We start from the raw sequence: 22,301 nt of genomic DNA on the forward strand, positions 1-22,301 counted from the left end.
TGGAGGCCCTTCGCTGTGTGAGTGAATCTAGTTCCTTCCGAGGAGGATGATTGTTACGAGAGTATAGTTTAAAAGTGTTTGATAATTTGCTGCCATGCTTTGGAGATTGGGAATCTCTGGAGGGAAGTAGTAGTTGACTAATGTGGTGTAACTACTCACTGTTGAGTCTGTGGAGCTTTTTTTATACTGTTTTTCGGAGGTTTATGTTTTCGTATAGTATGAAGGATAAAGAATGATAGACTTATAGGAGGACTTTTGATGTCAATTGAACACTTAAGACATATTAATAGGTGCAGTATCGGCTGGGGTTACTGTTTTGAGGAAATTACGATAGTCCATGGATCAGAGAAAATGGCGTCTTGTGTGAAATGTGTTTCTTTGTGTTTCTAATGAGCTGCGTGCTTGTATCGTGCGCCAGAGGACAAATGTGGTGGTTCTGTTTTGATTCTTGCGTGCATTAAAAGCTACTTGCAATTGTTGAGGATCTAGCATTGTATGCACGATAAATTGTCATATGTGTAGCAACTTTGGTTCATATTTCGCTCCACATTCATCTTAAATCCATCTTCAGTTCAGTTTTTCATTATGGAATGAGTTTGAGAAACTGCGAGTGGGGCGGATTTCTAGAGGAAAAAGACTGAGGAGCGAGGTATGTACACGACTGGACTAACATCAACACTTAGTTTGGTGTTGACAAAGGTTCACGACACGCGCTAACTACATTTTGGTTATGCTACAAATCATCACACCACCACACACATAGACACACATCATCACATCCACCTCACATCACACCATCAATCATCAACTGCGAGCTAAACAAACACTTTAATTTCAAATATCAAGCACCCTTGCACAACAAACAAGTAAAAAGTGTGGAAATTTTTGCTTGCATTGTTTGAATGGGAAAAAGTAAGGACAACTCGTGGTGAACTAAATTAATGAAAAAATTAAAAATTGCAGAAGCCTTTATAGACTAAAAACTGAAATCGTTAAACATTAAAAGACATGCAGTAGTAAATGTTAAGAATAAACATGGGATTCTCAAAAATGCGTTTTTCCTGGGAATGTGTTTTTCAATGTCGGCCAGTTTTCTGCCAGCAAAGGAACAAATGTGGGTTGAAGTTTTTGCCGGTAAGCTTAGCCATTTTTCAGGCTATAAAATTTAAAGGAACTTAGACACCAGAATTTCTAAAAACAAAAGATGCAAAAATGAAATTAACCTTGCAAGTTTGAGCTCAATTCAATTCAAACAACAGCAAAAAACAGCATGAAAATAAAAAACGGACATGGGGACAAAAAAGTCCCGAAGGAAAAAACCTAAGGGTTAAGGTTCAACTGTGTAACATTTAGGAGGCTCTACTTGGCTGAAAATAGGCAATATACTTCACAATTCATGCAGGTATGGACTTTTCAACCAGTGTATAAGTCACTGAATGATCATTGAACACCTACAGTTAGCCCATAAGGGGAGCAAACCCAAACAGCGTGGCGTACCAGGCGCTTTTCCGGTTTGTTCGCGGCCGCGAGTTTCGCAATCCACCCGAAGATGGTTCTCCTTTACACACCTCTCACGCAGACCAGTTCGTCGTCCCCAGTTCGTCAAATTACAGATGCGACGGCTTGTGGGCTTAAGTTACGCTTGCAATCTGAAACTTCACCACCAGATTGGGTCACGAAATCACACACACCTGGTCTTTTCCAAGCACGCTCCCCACAGCTTTTCCTTTTAACACCTGCCTAGAGGCACCCCGACCCTGGATACCACATGTTGGGAACCGCTGTGTCTTAAGAGTCATGGGTTGCTGAACATCTTATAGCTCGTTGATTTATTTTTATTCTTGTTCTCTTATGTTGTTACGACAGATGCATATTAACCGAATAATTGCTGTAATATCCCCCTGAATTAATTTAAGGAACCCCTAAGGGTTAAGGTCTTGAAAATGTTTCAGCACTCATCCAAGACGTCTCTCATTTCCTAGAACTGGATGGATTGTGAAATATCTTTGAGCGTCACTGACAAGTTCAGGGCATCATGGTGGCCTAGGGGTAAAGATATGTACTGTCTAAACCATGTCCCTGGTTCCAATCCAGCTGGGGACCTTTGTTAGATAAAACACACGTATCTCACGCTCTATGTTTCCAGTTTATTTCTTATTTCCTGACTATATAGTATTAAGACAAGCCATTTTTAAAATACAGTTTTTGCAGGTTGTATACAACAAAATTAACATACTTAGCAACAAGAAATAACACAAGACTATCGAACTGCAACTTTAAAGCTACCGCTAATTAACATCAATAAGCAGATAACAAAATATTTTTCCAAACAAGTATTGTTTGTTTTCTGAGGTAGTTCTGTAGCTCATCCAACATCTGAAACTAATAACCTTCAGCTGTGAACAGCTCCTACGTTCTTTTTTTGTCTATTACATTGTAGGACAATTGTCTGCGTCAACAGATTGAGTTTCATTTCATACGTAAGTTTCCTTTTATAACAAAAATAAAACTTAAGTACAACAAGTCTCTGGATTGTGAACTGTGCCCTTCAAGTCATTTAGAAATTCAATTACATTTGATGTGTGGGTGCCTTTTGTTGGACTTATTTCCTTCCCAACATTCAAAATTTGACTTGTACCCATAGTTTATAATTTTAAATGATGGTGTCTGTATATCAGATGTTATTTTGTCTAGCATGCTGAAATGAGTCTCAGTTCAATTTCATTCCACCAGATTAATCTGTGGGTTCAGACAGGGGTGGATCTGAAAAATAAATTAATTTAATGATCTGTTATGGCCATATTTTAGACTAAATGAGAGGTTTAAGTTCGATGAAAACAAGACTAATTTTTGGAAAAACATTACTATTGAATGCTTTGCTAATGAACCACAATAATGTAATGTTTTTTTCGCTAAAGTATCTTAATTTGAGGGCTTTTCCAAGAAAATATTGATACATTTCTGTCACCCCTTAAAGTCTCCATGGGTTCAACTACTACTGCATGCATGGCATTGGAGTAATGAATAGCAAAACTGGGGCATGGTTCAGGTCTCTCATACAGTAGACATAAGAACAAAAGAAGAAACCAGATTGTGCAGTGCAAGTTTTGACAGAGCAGAGCTACAGTTGCCCTTGTTTTTCACACCATGAATCATTAACAAAGCCCTGATCAGTTTTTCAGAGTCTCACAGTTGACCATCTTTTTGATTCAGAGCATTGCTGTGAAAATGATGACCCAGTTAATGTGGAACAGATGATAAACAGCAGCTGTTGACTGAAATCCAGAAGCAGTTCCTCTCTTTCTCACCTTTGGCTCAGTTTTAAAGGATTTTATACTACTTGCAATAAGACTTTAGCTGTAGTTGCTGCCTGTAAACTTTTTTTTTACAACTTTGCTATGTAAGAGCTAACCACTAAGACGTGTCAGATCTCGCTCCAGTTATGTTCTGTTGGAAGGCATTTATGCTTCATTTCTTGCCTTTCACTGCAACATTAATCATAGCCTTTTGGATTGCAAACAACATAAAATAAAGTGACTGGTCATGCATTGATACACCTAAATAAAGGACCAAAGTTAAAAGTTCAATTCCTCCTGGTATCAAATCAAATCAACACATTCATCTCATTTTACTGAATGGCTTTGGATAAAAGTGAACCTGTGCAGCACAATCTGTAATCTATTGGAAGAGACCTCTAATCTCTGTGTTATGTTTGCAGTTTTCTTTAAAACAGCTTCCCAGTCATGTTGTGCTTTCATTCAGTTCAAAAGGAGATTGTCCATATAAGGCAGTGGTTACTCTTTCGCAACCATCTCAGCTGTGTTTTTATGAACTGAACAGATTAAACATCCAGAGCTCAAGGCTGGACTTTCACTGCCCAATGCAATTACAAACAAATGCTGACTTGCTTTTAGGTTTGATATACTGGCTCCTCATGATAATCCCAGAGGGTTAGGAAAGGTAAAGAAAAAGAGAGTTATGTTTTTTTTTTGTACTTTTTATTTGAGCAGAGCCTGGATAAAATAAAATATTGTGTCAAATAATGTATCATAAAACTGATTTTAATATCTTTTGTGACATTTCTATTAGAAAATAAGCGTCCGGTTTTAGATTAATAAGTGATTCTTTGGGGACGCGGGTAGCTCATTGAGTGCCCCATCCTTACTGCAGCATCCTGGATTTGATTTCAACCTGTGGCCCTTTGCTGCACATGGTCTCCTCTGTCCTCCACCTTTCCAATTTCTTTTCAACTGTCGCTGTCAAATAAAGACATAAAAAGCCAGAAACAAAATATTTTGATGATCCAATATTTGAAATGAAACTTTTTCCAAAATGAAACCCTTAAAATCAGCAAAACCCTCTGATTTGATTTAAGATCAAACTTCTGTTTGGTTTTAAGACTTGAAGGTCCAGTTCAAGTCCAACATTTAGGCTCTGATGGCAAAAATTTAATGTAATATTAATATGTGTTTTTTGTGGGTTTCTTCAATACCGTAGTTTCTCCTACACACTCGGAAGGCTATGTTCTATGAACCCAATTGAAATGCCATGTTTACTCACCTTGGATCACCTCTCAAAGCAAATCACTTACTCTGGTTCAAAACAACTTATTTACCCTTGATGTATCAGTTCCACTCAGGCATCAGCTCCCTTTTTAAACAGATTTTTTAAACAGGAACTGCAGACAGATGCGGTTTGGTTGTTTCATTTTTTCACTGACACAATGAACATTGTTCACTGCATCCTTAATCAGTGTGAAACAGGGCTCTTCAACTCAGTTTAGGTTGGGGCTCTTCATGTCAATACTATCAAAAGAATGCAATATCTGAAAATGTATATACATTTTTTATAAGAAAAGTTGGTTTAATCTTGTTTGTTGCAGCCAAACAAACAAATGAAAGGCCTAAAAACCTGCTCTCGCCTAGTCGCGGCACGCAGTGCTGCGAGGAACCTGTGTGGAGTGGATAAGATGGTATGTTGATAAACAACACACAAAAAAATAAATTATTTTTTCGCAGATTATATTCTATTTTGACATCAATGATCGTGGACAAAAGGAAGTGGGAGGATGGAGGGGAGAGAATGAACAAGCAGTTTGAGAATCCTATGTTTGCAATATTCCTCAAGGGGAAGGGATGCTTGCAACCAGTGATATTGAGCAAGAACAGAGTTCCTAAATAAACAGCAAGTCAAGACTCCTCCTTGGCACTCGTTGAGGCCTTGATAATCTCTTTCTGTCTTCCAAAATGTGTACACATTTCTGTGTGAAACGGCTGCGGGCTAGAGGTTCAAGACTTTATTGCAAAATATGATTGTTATCATAATGCCAATCACTAATCATAAACTTAGTAGGTGTGTGAAGACACTGGCACTGGCATTGTGAGGTGACGGTAATAGGCAAAGAGTGATGCCTGGCACAGTTGTTTCCTCAAGGGGAATTCATAAGTGAAACTAAAGGAGCAATAAGAGCAGTTCTGTACTGACAGAAAGTGTCACAGTTCACAGCGTAATATTTCATAATTCTGTAGAGGTCATAAATCCACAAAAACATCATATTTTATTATTAGCTCTTTTACCGAAAGTGCTTGAAATGGGTCAAATCAATTCCTGCAAACTGCCTGAAGAGCCAACATTTTTTTTTTTTAAACTTCAAGACTTATAAGGAAGCAAGGAATCATTCAACATCCCAGTAGAAAGTTCTTTGTAAACAGTTAAAATCTTGGCTGAATCCTGTACTACTTCCCCACCGGACAAGAAAATCTGAGGAAAAAGTTAAAATCATTCTTTGAAAATACTTTTATTCCGATTAATGAATCTCGCCTTACTTATTGCTCAGACCAGAATCCATGAAGCATTTATTGCCTTACAACAAAATCAAACATTAGCACAATACTAAATAACATAGATATTTACAAAATGAGAATAAAATTGTGCAAAAATTCTGTGTGCTCCGGATGTTTGGTGACAATCATAAAATTAGGATAATATTCACAAACATTTTAAATAAAATATCTACCTCAAATTAAGGCATTTTAGGCATCAGTTTAAAATGCACAAAAAAACCCCAAAACATTTAAGATGGCTGTTTTTAAATTGTGTCTATTGTTCCACATTCCTGTCCACATTAATTTTTTCCTTCCCTAGTCTCAGGTTTCATTTTTGTTGGACCAAGCATGTTCTCAGTGTCTCCCTTATCAGGATTACCTGTGACCTGGGATTAGTTCAACAGATTTATGCACTGACTAAGAGGGATTGTAGATGCTGATAGCCATACAGTGATTGATGAATGTTATGCGTCAGCTTGTGGTTGGTGACGTAATCAGAACAGAAAGCTGTAGCTAATTACTTAAGAAAGGTACCCTAGGTCTGTAAGCTGTAATTGACTTACACTGCGGGACAGCAGAGCCCTTAGACTCTGAACAGTATTGCACAACACAACTTGAATACTTTTCAACATGTAACATAACAGCTCACAGATTAAGAAAGCCTAAAGTGAATGAGGGGGTGTCAGCCAGTAAAAGGGCACATGTGTATGTGATGAAGTGTACCCACAACTAAAGCCAGTCATTTCTCATTACAATACAACACAGACAGCGGAGGGAGTGTGTTTTCCCACAGATGCTACAGACCACTTCTGTGGACTCCCATAATCATCAGGGTGAAGCGCTGAATAACCTACAGCTTCCATTGACCTCCTCTTCTGGACCTGATGGAGAAGGATCCGGTAGGTCCCCGTCAGCGGGCTCCTACAGTCTAAGCAGGAATTGTTTTGGAAATGGACTGTCACAATGCCAAGATCTGACAGCAAACCCTTCACTTCCTGCTCCTCCACACACAGAGCCTGGTTGGCCTGGGCAAAGTGAGCTGGGGACAGGGGCAGCAAGACATACGGACGAGGGTACTCGATCCCATTCAGCCAAGCACTGTTTGTAATCTGTGTGAGAGTGGAGCGGTCAGCAGGCACAGGCCGCAGCATGCCTTTAATGACCAGCTGGCATGGATCGGGCACATAAGCAGGGATGCTGTAGGCCCCCTGCAGGATGCAGCGCTTCAGCCTCCCCATGTTGTCCCCATAGAAGGGCATAGTGGCCGTCACCATGAAGTACAAGAGAATACCCAAAGCCCAGGTGTCTGAGTAGCGTCCGATGTAACCTTTTTCCTTAAACAGTTCAGGAGCAGCGTACGGTGGTGAGCCACAGAAGTTGGTGAGGAGCTCATTAGGGTCGCTCTCTGTGCTGAAACCAAAATCTCCAACCTTGATGCAGTAGCTGGTGGTGTAGAAGATGTTCTCTGCCTTAAGGTCTCTGTGGACGATTTTGTTGTCATGCTGAAATGTCACAAAAGAATTTGATTTGATATTTACTTTTAGGGAAAGAAAGTGTTTGCAAAAATAACTTTAATGCTTTCATCATGTTACACAAATAGTATTCTATCAATTATATATTATCATTATTAGTGGTGTAAAAGTAACTAAGCACATTTACTCAGGTTGTGTGCTTGCACTTATATTTATATTTTGTCTACTTTATACTTCTAACGAACTACATTTATGTTTTACTTTTTAACTATATTTATCTGGCTGTTATAGTTACTAGTTACCTTTCAAATTAAGATTTTATATAAAAATATATTGTTTATAGTTCATAAAATACAATAAATTGTTGACAAAGATATGTTTATAGTTGGGGCCCTTTGCCATGTGAGTTGTTAGCAGTTCTACCAAAGATAGATTTCCCCTCTAAACTTATAAGATGATTTCATTTAAATAATTGTTTTAGGTCCAAGGGAATAAAATCAAATCCAGACCCAATATTTCACAGTGAAAGCAAAACTAAAAGACAAGGCAATAATCTTCCTACTTTCCTACCCTATTAGTCATCTCATGCCCCCTTATATTATCTTATCACTGTTTGGAAGGAGTATTTGATGGAAAACAGGCAATATTCTGTTTCAATTCCTCAAAAATGGGTCATTATGGTGGCATAAGGGTTTAAGATGCTGATTGTATCTACAGTTTAAGGCTGACTGAGAAACTGTTGTTTCATGTTATCTCCCATGTCAGCTCTCCACTGACCGTTTACAAAGTTTCAGTTTGAATATCTTCGTCATATCATAATCCATGGCTATGAGGGACAGACAGATGATGATTCAGACTGACACTGAAGCTCACCATGTGTTTAACCGCAGAAATTACTTGTGCAAACACCAGCTTGGTTTCCAGGTCTTTCAGCTTCCCCCTGGTGGTGATTCGGGAGAACAGATCTCCACCGCTGCCATACTCCATCACCAGATACAGCTTCCTGCTGGTTTCGAACACCTCATAAAGTCGCACTATGTTGGGGTGGCACAGCTTCTCCATGCAGCTGATCTCTGAGGAAGTCATTGTCTGGGTCTTCTTATCTAGACGCAGCTTGTCCACGACTTTGATGGCTACTCTCTCTGAGACAGAAGAGGAGGGAAGGCTTAGATGTTGTGATGGATTTAGAGAGGGTCTTACAAGGTCAAAGTTCAGAATAAGGACAGAGACATACTTAAGAGATTTAAACACATGCGAAAACAGGGGAGATGGAAAAATATATTTTTTGTATCTAATTTAATTGGAGGATTGTTGCAGCATTATTTTGAGGTATGACAAAAATGTGGCTAAGAACCAAGAACCCCCTAACAGTTCAACCTGCACACACAAACACAAGTACAACAAAACAGAACAACAACAGAAAATAAAAGCACTGCAGGGGTCAGGAAAGATCTGGTGATCAGAAAGGCTTATTCAGGGGATCAGTCTACATTATTCACAAACCTGTTAATATTATTTGTGTACAAAATCTCCCCAAAGTCAAACTGTGTACGCAACAGTGAAGTGGTTGACTGGACAGGAGGTAATGTGTTTCACATTGGATCAAAGATTCATTATTTTAAGATTTAAGCATTAATTTAATAAATAGAATAAATTAAATTAAATTGTTACTGTTGAACTCCAGTCCAGATCCGGGTCTCTTCTGAAAGGCAACTCTGTGGAGTTTTAGTGAATTGTTAAGTGATACTGAACAATAGACAAAGGGGTATTAATGTATTTATTTTCCATAGACTGTATAATTAAAAAGCCTTTGTGAAGCTCAGTGGTTGGCAGTCCTGACTCCTGGCTAATCAAAAAATGTGGCAAGGAAGTAGAGTGTGAGGTGTAGCTGAGGTGGAATGATTTCAACATGGGGCCTTATTGAGATTGACTTACTACTGCACCACAGCATCAAGTGGTCATTTGAGGGACTGCAGTTTTTGTTACATCGGCGTTGGCTTGATTTCACAACCACTGAGTTTTTTTTTTTTTCCCAGCCCCTTTTTTTATTTCTACGATTTTTATTAACATACTTTCACTTTTGTGTTTTGCATGCACTTCAAAGTTGTCATTCTGTGGGAGCTGAACGTGGTTTTCCCAGGGCTCCATAGCTTTGTGCATTCAAACAGTGTGTAGTTTGTCACGGTTGGGTAAGGATTCAACTACTTGATTAGGGTTTAAAAGAAACAAAGAGAAATGAATGAAAACATGGGACAAAACCACTAAAATAACTGATTCCTGACCTTTCGTCAAGGCATGAATGCCCAATCTGACCGTAGAGAAATTTCCCTGCCCAATCTCTCCACGCAGCTCGTAGAAGCCAACTCTCCGACCGAGCATCAGGTCATTGATGATCCTCTCATTGTGGGCCATGTCGTAGACGACCCTCTCAAACGGTGACCGCCTCATTCTATCTGCTTCAGTCAGCTGTGGGATGGCAGCAGAAAAGGCAGGAGAGGCCAGGGGCTTGGCGCTCTTTTCCCCTTTCGGAGCCTCGGCTTTGGATGTTTTGCTCACTTTCTGCTTTGGCCATAGGCGCGATTTGATGGCTTGAAAATAAATTTAAGACAGAAGAGTGAATTAGAAAGCAGCGGATATTTGGCATTCTACGTCAGCAGCATAGTGTGAAAGGACGATGCAGCCACATTAGAATAAATGCACTTTTAAGTCACCGCTAACATTACCTATTTTGGAGCGTGTGTTAGCCGGATACCAAAGTTATTTTTGGAATGGCTCACTGACGTCTTAAATAAGTCAAAGTGCAGAAGTAGTGCGACTACTCTACGTACAGAACAGTGGTAATGCGATTGACCTCCACGTTAACTATGAACTGTGTGTGGTGAAACGTCTGGCCTCTTTTACAACAACCCTAATCTTCATGATGGTTTGGGTTTACTTTATAAATTGTTGGTGTCTGTAGGCAAATGTTAACTGATAATATAGATTTCAATAAATAAATGTTAACTGATATTTTATCCTTTTGTTTCACACATATAGTGTTTGAATAAACTGACATTAAATCTATTCTCAGGATGCAAGAAGAGCTTTCCTTATGTTATTTTATTTGACAAAGACTTTGTGCTGTCCGTATCAGCTTTATAGGTCCAGGTAGGTGCAGATATATGTTTGGACTGTGTTAAAAGTTTTCAACATACTTGTCTTCATTTAGGGTTAGTTAGGGTTAATGATGGACAAAAGCAGGATGTGTCGACCTTTCCTGTTTTTTTTCTGTTCTGGGAACACAGGTCTTATTCACAGCACACACAGTTCTCAGGTCTCAGCACAGTTCTTTTAAAAACTGGCCAAAGTATTCACTTTCTGCCAAACAGGAAAGTATTTTGACTTTCTTTTTTGTGATGCTTAGACCCCTTTTTTTGTTTTCACAGGAAACTGTTTATTAAGGTTTCAGCATTGAACAAAGAGCTGTGAGCATTAGGGTCAGATATCAGATTGTTCATCCGCCACAGCTTGAGCTCTGTGTAACCTCTTCAAGTGACAGCACGTGCAAAGGGCAGTTACTGAGTTAAATAAAGCAGCAAATGGTCAATAACAACCACTGACATTGAATTCTTGTAAATGTACAGTGTAATAATGATACTGTTCCTCGTCCTGATCACTGTAGGTTAAATTTAGCCCTGTGGTAAGCTCAGCTCTCAAGGTGGCAGGGATTACTCACTGCTTTTAGATACAGTATTAGTGGGTTGAGTCCATTTAAATTTGGCCAGGATTACTTGCTTCTTTTAGATACTGTATTAGTGGGTCTAGTCAATTTGGAATGAATACAAATATATGTTTTTTCTCTTTTATTTTGTTCCCACTGAATTTACTTGAATTGTGTGTATATTGTACTTTACTCTGTACATGTTACTTGTTGCTGTACACATTTTAATAGAAAGAACTTTTTGATTTACATGCAATGAAATATGCAAATTTTGGTAAATAAAATTGTCTTGCCAACAAAACTAATTTAATAAAATTATTATCTTGCTCCTGTGCATTGCTATGCTATGTTGCTGCCTTCCAATGTACATCATACAATTTAGGACTAAACATGCATGTATATATTCAGTAGCCATACAGCCATTTTGTAGATTAAACAGCATACAAATATTAAGGCTAATACATCACTCTTTGTAAAAGTTTTGAAAGCATTAAGTATGTATTGACTTTATTGATATTGGCTGTTAATAATAATAAATAAATAATCTTTTACTAATGCCTTACAGATTGGTTAATCAGCATTAAAAGGAAAAGTTTGTGGTTGCCAGGTTATGAAGAATACCAGTGGCTGATGTTTATCCTTTTTATTTGGCAGCAATGCAGTAAAAATTAGTAAAACATAAATTAATTATTATGTTAAAAAGTCATTAATCGAGGGTTTACAATAATCCATCTTACAAACATGTGTCATGCTGGAGAACAAACACAACCACAAGGTTTATTCATGACTTGAAGCGATTACTTACAGCTTATAAACTCTTTATGAAGAGTGTCTTATTAGGAAATGTTAACCAAATGTATAAAAATACCAAACTTTCTGCAAATGGATTGTCAGAGACACAAATATTAGAAAAATACAAAGCAAATAAGTTTACCTGTGAGCTGCGGGTCCTTCATGTATTTTCCCTAGGCTGTAACACCTGACTGTGACTGAACTGAACTGAGCTTGAGAGGACTAAATCACTCCTCACAATCCTATTAACACAGTGTATTAGTGGACAGCTCATTGAGTGATCTGACATTGACTAAAATGATGGAAATGCTGCATATACACTTTTAAAGAATAAACTTATTAGTTAGTTAATACTGAATAACTGGTGATAAATAATTAATGTAAGCTATTAGAATTTTTTATTTTATGTTTTTAATTATTTTTATTGACTATAGTAAATTAGTTGAAAGAGAAAGTGTAACATTTATAGTTAATTATGTCAGACCGCTACATCAAGCTTTACTGACATTCAACTGTAAAAAATATTGTATGGTATGAATAACAGTATACATGTCAACAGTAGATGTAATAACATGTTTGTTTTGTTTTTTTACAGTAAAATCCTGTTGTAAACAATCATAAACTCAAAGCACAGTAACATAGCACACATTAGGGATTAAAATTATTGAAACGTCACATATATAAACAGCAATTATAAATTAAATTCAGGAAGCTCTTATATAGTAGAAAAAAAAATATTTTGGAGGACATGCAAAAAAAGGAAATAATCTTTTTACTTTGTTTAAGTTGCTGCTTCTTTATTTTTATTTAGCAGTTTTAGCTAAATAATGGGAATATAGGAGAACATAATTTAAACTGCTTTAATCAATATTTAATATTGACAGTGGGTCAAATTACTAAATTTATGTCACTCGTATTGCTGGACCCACAGAGAGGTCTGCAATTCTCCTCAGCTCTCTGCAGCATTTTGGCATCTTTAAGCACTTTGTTTTGTTTCCTGACACTTATTTGTTTTGCAGACAGCTGCATTTAGCATTAGAATTAGGTTTGTAATTTCCCTCAGGAATTGGTGGAGACCTAAACAGAACAACTGTATCAACTCTACAAGGCGATAGCAGGATAGCAGTGCTGTGTTTAACTCACAGCTTGTGTCCGCTGCCCCCATGTGGCCACAAAAAGGTTTAAGAAAGTGAGTAAAGTTCAGGTTTTATAATTGTAATTTTCTGTGTATGGAACTTGCCAAATATATATATATATAAAATAAAACTCATCTTTCACTCACTAAATTGTTTAAATAAGTTAAAATCACATTAAAATCTCACTAGCACCACCACATTATCGTCCAAGGCAACTTGCTTTGATTGACACTAAGTCCAGCCAATAGCCACAGCTTGGCTCGCAATCTGTCCAATCACAGGTGAAGATTAGTTTGGCGGGAGAGGAAAAGGCGGGATCTCGGGCTGGCTGGCTGACCAATCAGCGCGAACCTCTGACTGAAAGACCGGAAGCACATGCTGGCGCGCTGCTGCCGATGTTGTTGTCATCTGTGACATGTAGCTAGAAACCCGTAGTGATTTATTTGTGTTTCTTATAAACTATAACCTTTGTGTAAATAATCGGAGAATGGCAGCAACGGTCGCTACACCTGTCACCCCCACGGAGCACGACCCTGAGCGGTGTGGGAGTGAGGAGGAGAGCCGCGGGGCCGAGGCGGAGGAGGAGAGCAGCCAGCAGCAGACAGGCCCCGCTGCCTCCGTCACCCACAGCCGGCTGTCCAAACTCCCGCTGGCCCGCATCAAGGCGCTCATGAAGACCGACCCAGACGTGTCACTCGCCAGCCAGGAGTCTGTGTTCATCATCGCTAAAGCCACGGTAAAGAAAAGACTCAGTGTGGGACTATTTACATTTGAATAACGAGATATTTGTCTGCAACCTGGTTCAGTATGGTTCTTCTCAGTAATATATGATCAATGTGTTTAGTAAAGTTTACTACAAACTCCACCGGCTATAGGTGCAGCTCACATAATCAATATTACTATAAAATACTGTAGCAGTCTCATACAACAGTATCACATTTTCTCCAGGTCCATATCTATATAGGTTGGAAAGTATCAGTCATCTTTGTTTCTGCATTTGTTGTTGTTTTAAATGACAGAATATTGATGCATTTTGTTTATTTCTTGCAGGAGTTGTTTGTTGAGATGATCGCCAAAGATTCCCTGGTGTACGCCCAGCAAGGGAAGAGGAAAACATTGCAGAGAAAGGACTTGGGTAAGTGCTGTAAAGACATCCTGAATGCAGTCTGCACATACGTAAAGAGTCAGTGGGCTTTAAGATGTGTTTACTGTGTTATTGGATTGTTTAGGTTAATGTGCGTATCCAGTTTGACCTTTTTTCTCTTTTCTTTTGTCTCTGCAGACAACGCAATAGAGGCCATTGATGAATTTGCATTTCTTGAAGGTAAGCCTTGTCAGGACATGTTGATTTACATGAATAACATTGTTATGTTCTCCAATACCAGGTTGAATAAATCTCCCACGTGTAAAATAAGAATATCAAAGACCAAACATACATCATACTTTATGCAGATGTGCACAAATGTATTATTTGTTTTTACACCAGTACAGTTTATTCCGTACTAATTCTTCTTTATTTTCTCTGTAGGCACACTAGATTAAACACTGCTTCAGGAAACGAGAACATTGAATATCCATCCAAACATCCAAAAAACTTTCTGTCGCAGAGACACAATTTGTTGTGATGAAACTCTGTGGTACTTTTGTAAGTCAAACTCTCAAATTGGATATTTATAAATGCTTTTCTAAATTGTGCCATTAAGATTTTTCACACTTAACTTTGAAGACATCAGTGGTAATGTGTAAATGTTTTGTAAATATTTGTGAAATACTGCTGTACAACTAAATAAATTTAAGTTTTAAACAACCAATGTCTGTCAGACGTCTTCAACAGTTTGTTACACACTCAGTTTGCAAGAGCCATATTGTCATTCAAGTTTATAAGATTTTCCACAGTACCTAGTACACAAATATGTACTAATATGTATGTTGAAACAAGTTGCGATGTAACAGTTACAGGCTGGGAACTTTTTCTGTTTACTGTTTATACCAGTAACATATATTTAAATTTTATTACTACACAAAAACTGCTCCAAAAAACATCAAAAATAGTTAAAAACAGCCACAAGTCTTTAGTTTTGAGAGTCGGTCAATCGAACGTCCATAAAACCTAGGATTTTCATATATATATATATATACTGGAGTTTTAATATTCTAGTGCAGACATCTGCTTTCCTACAGATCATGGTTAAGTGTTGGTATTATTTATTGGTACGTTTTCTAAAACATTTTTATAAACTGAGAAAGGGTAGTTGTGATATTATGATGTGCTGAGGGCGGCATTGCTGGCATGTTTTCTTTTTTTCACTAACTACGTCCCTTTCTCATCAGTATATTTGTAGTTTTTTCAGTTCCCAGTGACTGTAGCTGCCACATGCTGTTTTCACTTGCATTCACACAGTTAAGTTGGTGTTTTTCACACTGGCCGGACACTGCAGGAGATATATGACAATATATATTGTGTAATGATAGAAAAAAATCTTTTTTTCGTTTATTTATTTTTTTTTTAAGTTACATCACAAATTCCACTCTTCGCTGTTTCTCTGTGCTTAAACATGTTGCTGGACGTTAAAATACCTGGACGGCCTGCCCAAGTAAAGTCTTAGACAATAATATTTTATATTTTGATACACGCTTAATTGAATATGTGTAACTACCTTTTATTTGTTGAGTATATAATTAAAAATATAATAAGAAATAGGTCTTTCCATGTGGTAATTTATATAATTTACATTTATTTTTAATTTAATGTACAGCTCTTGCAGTACTCTTGGTGGCCAGTTTGGGCCTGCAAATATCTATCCACAAAGTTCGCTGGTTGAAATGTTAATTATGTTATTATGTTAATTATTTATTATGCAATCTGAAAAACTAGCAGCACTAGTAATTGGGGGCGTTATGTATCTGCTCAATCAATCTTGCCAATGTGGAAAAAATGTAGGCGAGATGTTTCTAAGTGAGACGTAAGCAACACTGACAGTTGGCATCGTTCTGCATTGTGTAGCTTTCTCCCGTCTTCCTCTACAGCTCAGATGGATAATCTTTAACATTCTGCACCAAAGTGTGTCAAGACCTCTGTCCAAGGTTCTGATCCCGGGACCTCCAGGGATGCAGGAGCTGTCCACGGTACTGCCCTTGTTGACACGTTTAAAGAAAGGCTTTCTACTACTAGTAATGATGTGATGTAATCTTAACCAACTGGATTTCCCGAGTTAAACTGATTTTATTGTGGGAAACTTGGCAGTGAATTCTGCTCTTTTGAGTTTTTTTGTTTGTTTATTGTTTATTATTTTAGGGCCCCACACTGGTATTTACTTTTCATCTTGTTGTGATGATATGTTTCTGTACCTGGACGTATTTTATGTTGATTTGAATTTGCTGGCTAATATGTCACTGACATAAACCACGTGTAAAAAGGGAAAATATGCCTCAGAAAAAGATTTGAAACCCTTCAATATTAAAACGAGCTCACGACTTGTGCCCTGTTTGATTTAGTATATAATTTATACAAACTTTAAGGCCCTTTCGATTATTTTGCATTGTTGAACCGCAGGTTCCTGAAGGAGTTTACAGCCCCGGTTGCAGGTTTTAAGGCCAATATTGTTGTAATATAGTTTGTATATTGTACAGATAGAATAATAGAATTTAAAAATCAGATGACGCTATATCTGCGGATACTGTTTTTTTTTTTTTACATAAACATTATATCAAATTATTTGATAAGAATACCTTAAAATGACTGCAACATATCTGTCAACATTTCTGCACTACTGTTAATATTTGCCTATATTGATAATATCTGTGATATGTCAGCCGGGTCAATGTCAGTATTTTGAAGCAAAGAAAACTATTGGTTATAGATCGAAACAGTAAATCTCGCGGAAAAGAGTTCAATATATAATATCATGATTAATACTCCATTTTGCTGCAGCAGCAGTACATTTTGGACATGTGTACGGTACAATACTTACCAGTGTTGAAATGGTAAAGGTTAGATTTCTTTCTTTCAACACAAAGACTGTTGTATGACGCTGAGAAAATCACATAGAGCTTCGAGTTTGCATTAGGAATGTATCTGAATCTCTCAAGACCTGAGATATGTGTTGTTCTTCCTGGCAGCATTTGTTAAACACATCCAAAGTGTTCAGTTTCACACTCTAGGCACAGTCAAGACCCCTTGAGTTTTTGCAGTGGGGATTTTCAAAATAAATGCCTGAGTGTGTTTAAGCTGATTTTCTGGGTTTAGTGTTTCGGGGAGTAATGAAACAGAGCTGTGAGAAGCACAGATGTTTGGTTCCAGAAGAGCACCAGTCAACTCCCTGCAGAGGAATGCCTCACTGGCACGAGGACCATGGAGTACTCTTTTCTTATAAAATATAATCACATGTTGAAGAATTGGACATCATTTTATTTCCACAGTCAATAAAGACATTCCATTAAGGAAATCTCATGTGAAAAGAAAATGTAGAGCCCCCCTCCCCTGTCCAGAGCAACACATGAACAATGAATCTCTGACTGGCTGGTCTGATGGTCTTCTTTTTCTGTATATTGATGGAATAATAACATGCTGAGAGAATAAACTTTCATACATTTGTTTCTAATAAACTAGTGAAACAAATTAGAGTGACGTGTAATCATCACAGGTACTGATAAGAGGGAAATTATTTGACCTTAAATACAACTAGGTCTTTTCTACAAATTGGGATATTGTTGCTTTTAAGTCTAAGATCCTTGAAGTTAAAGGAATAGTTTAACATTTTGGGAAATGCACTTATTTGCTTTCTTTCTGAGAGTTAGATGAGAACACCAATAGCACTCCCATGTCTGTATGCTAAAAGTGAAGCTAAAGCCAACAGGAGATTAGGTTAGTATATCATAAAGACTGAAAATAGCAACACAGTCCTGACCCTCAAGTAGCTAGCTTGACTCTGAACAAGTAGTTTGAGCTAGCATCATAATGTGTTCACCATGACAATTGTCACATTATGTTTCAGAATTATGATGTTTAGCATGTTCACCATCTTAATTGAGCATGTTAGCATGCTGCCATTAGCTCATTAGTATTAAACACAAAGAACAGCTGAGGCTGACCTGTCATTCATTTTTCAACCAAAGAACTGAACACGTTGAAATTTTGACCTGATGATGGCGCTAGATCGAAAGATAAGGCATGACCAGATTTATTACAATTCATCCTAAAGGGGGATTTAAATGTTTGTACCAGCTGTTACTTGACTGTCCATCATAAAAATCACAGACAGTTGAGGCGGAGCAGCCAGGGGACACCAGAGGGAAAAGAAAACATTTTCTCCATAAAATATGATTCAGTAAATCAAAATGATCTTGAAGCTGTTATTTTAAAGGTCCAGCGTGTAGCATTTAGCGGCAGATTGCAACTCCCTCGCTTCACCCTCCCCTTTCCAAGCAAAACATTTGTGTACGAGCATCATATAAATTATTTCCAAATCATCTGTCTTTAGTGCGGAAAAGAAAAAATGTGCTGTTCATCATTCTGCATTCAGACCTGCATTCCATACAGCTTGTTGTCTGTTTCGTACACCTCCCTGTTTGGCTTGTCTCAAAGATTAGTCGAAGTATTGCCCCCTGCATTTTATCCCTCGGAAATCCCTTTCAGGTACAGTAAGATCTCTTAGGCTGCATGTTCAGCACAGTGAACCGAGCTGTCCAACATCTCCAGGAGGCCATACTATCCCTCCATATATCTCAGGCTCTTCACCCCCTCAAAGAGGAAGACATTAGCCCCACTATTCACTGCTATTGCTTTTATTTTTTATTGCCCACATGTTTGTGAGTCCTACACCTTGAGGAGATATTTTATTCGCTGCAAAGTTATGCAGAAAATGTATCTGGCTCACAAGCCGACCTGTAGTCATGTGGAAGGTATGTTTTTGCAGCTGACATTCCAACCTGATTTCTTAGGTCAGTTTCTTGAACAGTTAACTCCACCCCTAACACACACACACACACACACGTATAGACACACATTTTTATCACAACCTCAGTGCACAGACTGCATATTTTCACATCCAGGGTTCGGATATGTATGCCCATAAAGGACATAGTGTTGCCTTATTGTCTGAATACATCTTCTTCCAACAAGTGTTTCAGGAGCCAAAGGATCATTTGTTCAACGTTAAGATCTGTTTAACCACAGGAATTTAGGCAGGCCCATATTGATCAAGCCTTACAAAATGTGTCCATTACATGTCCCACATTAGTGTCTAAAACAATATTTCCTTGCATGAGAGGAGACTCATGGTTCCTGTATTGCCTTGCCAATGTACTTAACACAGAGTACAGTTTGTCCAGAACATTTAGGCTAATGAAGTCTGATGTATTGTTTTAATTTGTAAACTTAATTTATGTATTTTCAACCTTGGGAACACTTTTATAGCGGTTTTAACCTTATCATTTCTGAAAGGGTATTTAATAGAACTGCTCTAGTGGTTTTAGTGAGACAGATTTATTAGTGATGTACCAGTATGTTGCATTTCTGTGTCATTTTTGTTTTGCAATGTACCATGGTTCCCCTTGCAGATAACTGGCCAACATAAATAACACAGCTATCTACAATGGAAAAAGATACCAGAAACCTTTCCAGCTATCTAAACCATCAACTATAAATGTCAGACATTGGTGTCAATCCAACAGGAATACCTTCAGGGAAGTTTCTCCACCATCCAACAGCAGCCTCGGTAGCTCAGAATCAGATACAGCCACAAGACATGTTACATTTTTATTGACATTCAAGGATGCAATCTTACACAAATGTTAATGTTCACTTATTGGTTGTCATTCTGTGAAGACTTGGAACTTAGAAATCAAAGAGGAAAACTATAGTTAAATAACCTCAGGTAGAAAGAAAATACATTTTTGTGAAATTATTATGATTCCAGATATCAAAGAGTGGATTTTTCTTTTGGTGACCTGGTGGTCTGGAGGTTAAAATGCCAACCATGAATCACAGCCTTCCCTGTTCATGTCTGGCCCATAGACCCTTTCATTTGTTGTTTTTCCCTTCATTTCCTGTCATCTCTCTTCTGTGTTCCTCTAATAAAAGCCTAACAAGTCCCAAAAATAAAACTAGTGAAAAATAGATTAGTATCAGAATGAAGACCACCCCAAATGAGGTGATCTGGGTGGTGGAAATGTTCACCTGTAACCTGTCATGGTGTTCAGGAGTACACTGCATTGCTGCAGCAAGATAAGCCAGTGGAGGTGAAAGGGTAATTTCTAATTATTTACACTTGCATTTAGAATTACTCAGCCAAAGTTATCATAAAAAAGTATTCAGACCTGTTGACGACAAGTTCTGTGTATTATGATGAGATTATTTCTTGATATTGCAGCTTTCATTGTATTTGGGTGTCATTGTAGTTTCAGAGGTAAAAATCATCTTAATGGTTAGTTTGTACATAAGTTTGGGTGACGAGAACACTTTAAGGACATGGGAATAAGCAGTACTCTAAGCAGAAGGCAACACAATCAAAGACATTCAAATATTTCCTGGCCACAGTAAGTGTGAATAGAGTAACACTACTGTGATAACTCCCTGGGTGGTGTTTCAGACCTGCTGAAGCAGACAACAACAAAATCATGTATTTCCTCCTTAATAAAAATTACAGCTCAATTACAGGTATTGAATAGCAAGACACACTAAACACTAGGACAATTTAGTGTGTCAACAAAGCAATGTGGCAACATTTGTGTATGTGTCATACCTAATCAGGTCTGTGATCGATCATTTTATGCACTGTTGTTGTTGGCGGCATTTTCTGACTTTTTCTCTACCACAAGGTTGGTTCAAAGGAATATCTTTTTGAAACACATGCAGGCCTACATCAATTTCTCTGGTTTTCTCTCCATATAATGAAGTCCTCATGCTGTTTTCCATTGAAGCCTTGTTATAATTGATGTAGATGCTTGACTCCAGCTTATTCTTGTGGTGTTCAGTTATGGAAACTATAACAATTTTATTATGATTTATGGGCAGACAGGGAGAGGCTGCAAAGACAAATACCAAATACATTACATTTACTTGGTGACATTGGTGCATTCTCATGAGCCAAGTCATAAAAAAGAAATAAAAGCAAGAAAGCAAAAGCGGTTCTGTTTCATATTGGCTGCCAAACTCCCAAGTTTGTTCTGTAAATTGGAGACATGATTAGGAGAGCTAAACAAAAGAATGTAAGATTTATCTTTATTTGTTTGAAGAAAAAGACATTTATTAGAAACCTGAAAAGCCTGCCTTAAAACAAGTTTATGGTAAGTAAAATCAAACATAGAACGGTGTGTCATCAACGTAGAATTAAAACATTGTTTTGATTATAACCTGAACAAGTGGGAGCATAAAAACAGCAAGAGGCCGAGGACTGAACCTTGTGGAACACCTCTTTCAAAATAAGCAGATAAAGAGGGGACAAGAGATGAAAGAGACAAAGGAGACAATATTTAAAACATAATAAAACGAGCACAACACAAGAATCATTAACAACAAAAACACAATTACAGGTTAAGTTCAGTTTTAAATGGTACAAGAAAAACATGTACTATACATATAACGTCAGATCTACAACAGGCAGTTTTAAACCATTTATAAGGTTAGGTATAGCTAATAAATTCAGTTTATCACTGTTTCTAAGTGTGTTTGGCATTTTGTCTGGAATCCCACAGAGAACATAACTCTGCTACAAGACTGATCCAGATGCACAAGTCAGACACGCCTACTGTTCGGTTACCTTATACAGCTACATACCAGGGTAAATTGGACACTGTTTGGAGATGAATTTTTTTGAAAATTAAATGCTAAATCAAGACATGTGATATGATTCTTTGTTGATTTCACCTATTAAATTGATTAAGTCTTGGAGGAGAAAATGCACTGAGGATAAGAGACAAAATGAGGGAGGAATTCAAAGCCACAAATGAGACAAATGAGGCTTGGCATCCAGAGTGAAGAGGCAGGAAAGGAGAAATGAGTGAGAGGTGAGATGAGTGTGAAAGAAAAAGAGAATCAGGGAGGGAGTTTAGCTGAGCGTGAGAATGACTGAAAATGGCTAAACAGAGGGTGGGAGGGAAAGACGGTAAGACAGAAAAAGAGAGGTGGTGGTGGAAGTGAGTGAGTGAGAGATGGGCAGGGAGGTATAAAGAGAGGGAGGGAGTAATATAAGAGAGGCAGCCATAGAGGGAGAGGTGACAGAGTAGATTATCCTCCTCTCCTCTCCTCCTCTCTGCCAGCCTCATCATGTTCATGCTGCAGATGTTGACTGTTATCTCTCTGACTGTTATTCTCCTAGCATCTGTGGAAGGTAGGACACAACCACTCTTACTATGTTTGTGTGTGTGTGTGTTACTG

General features: G+C 37.8%; 3 protein-coding genes across 3 annotated transcripts in view; 2 read left to right on the plus strand and 1 right to left on the minus strand.

Annotated features, from left to right (window-relative positions):
- Nucleotides 1-6,574: 6,574 nt before the first annotated feature.
- On the minus strand, nt 6,575-11,953 carry LOC118322286 (serine/threonine-protein kinase NIM1). Its single transcript, XM_035653931.1, has 4 exons — nt 11,932-11,953; nt 9,580-9,885; nt 8,171-8,439; nt 6,575-7,327 (listed from the first exon to the last, which is right to left on the minus strand). The coding sequence occupies exons 1-4, from the start codon at nt 11,951-11,953 to the stop codon at nt 6,575-6,577; spliced, it is 1,350 nt and encodes a 449-aa protein (XP_035509824.1).
- A 1,329-nt stretch (nt 11,954-13,282) lies between these two features.
- pole4 (polymerase (DNA-directed), epsilon 4, accessory subunit) lies at nt 13,283-14,736 on the plus strand. The gene is made up of 4 exons (XM_035653422.1): nt 13,283-13,661; nt 13,976-14,060; nt 14,208-14,249; nt 14,454-14,736. Exons 1-4 carry the CDS (start codon nt 13,413-13,415, stop codon nt 14,465-14,467), a joined length of 390 nt encoding a protein of 129 aa, XP_035509315.1. The 5' UTR covers nt 13,283-13,412; the 3' UTR covers nt 14,468-14,736.
- A 7,371-nt stretch (nt 14,737-22,107) lies between these two features.
- Nucleotides 22,108-22,301, plus strand: part of ccl44 (chemokine (C-C motif) ligand 44) — a 3,495-nt gene continuing 3,301 nt past the window's right edge. The window contains exon 1 of the mRNA XM_035652638.1: nt 22,108-22,254. Coding sequence (XP_035508531.1) covers nt 22,191-22,254 — 64 coding nt within the window. The 5' untranslated portion in view covers nt 22,108-22,190. The remainder of the gene's footprint in view (nt 22,255-22,301) is intronic.

This window comes from Morone saxatilis, unplaced genomic scaffold (genome assembly GCF_004916995.1).
Source record: "Morone saxatilis isolate NCDOM2014 unplaced genomic scaffold, NCSU_SB_2.0 Contig12, whole genome shotgun sequence".
Classification (NCBI taxonomy): domain Eukaryota; kingdom Metazoa; phylum Chordata; class Actinopteri; family Moronidae; genus Morone; species Morone saxatilis.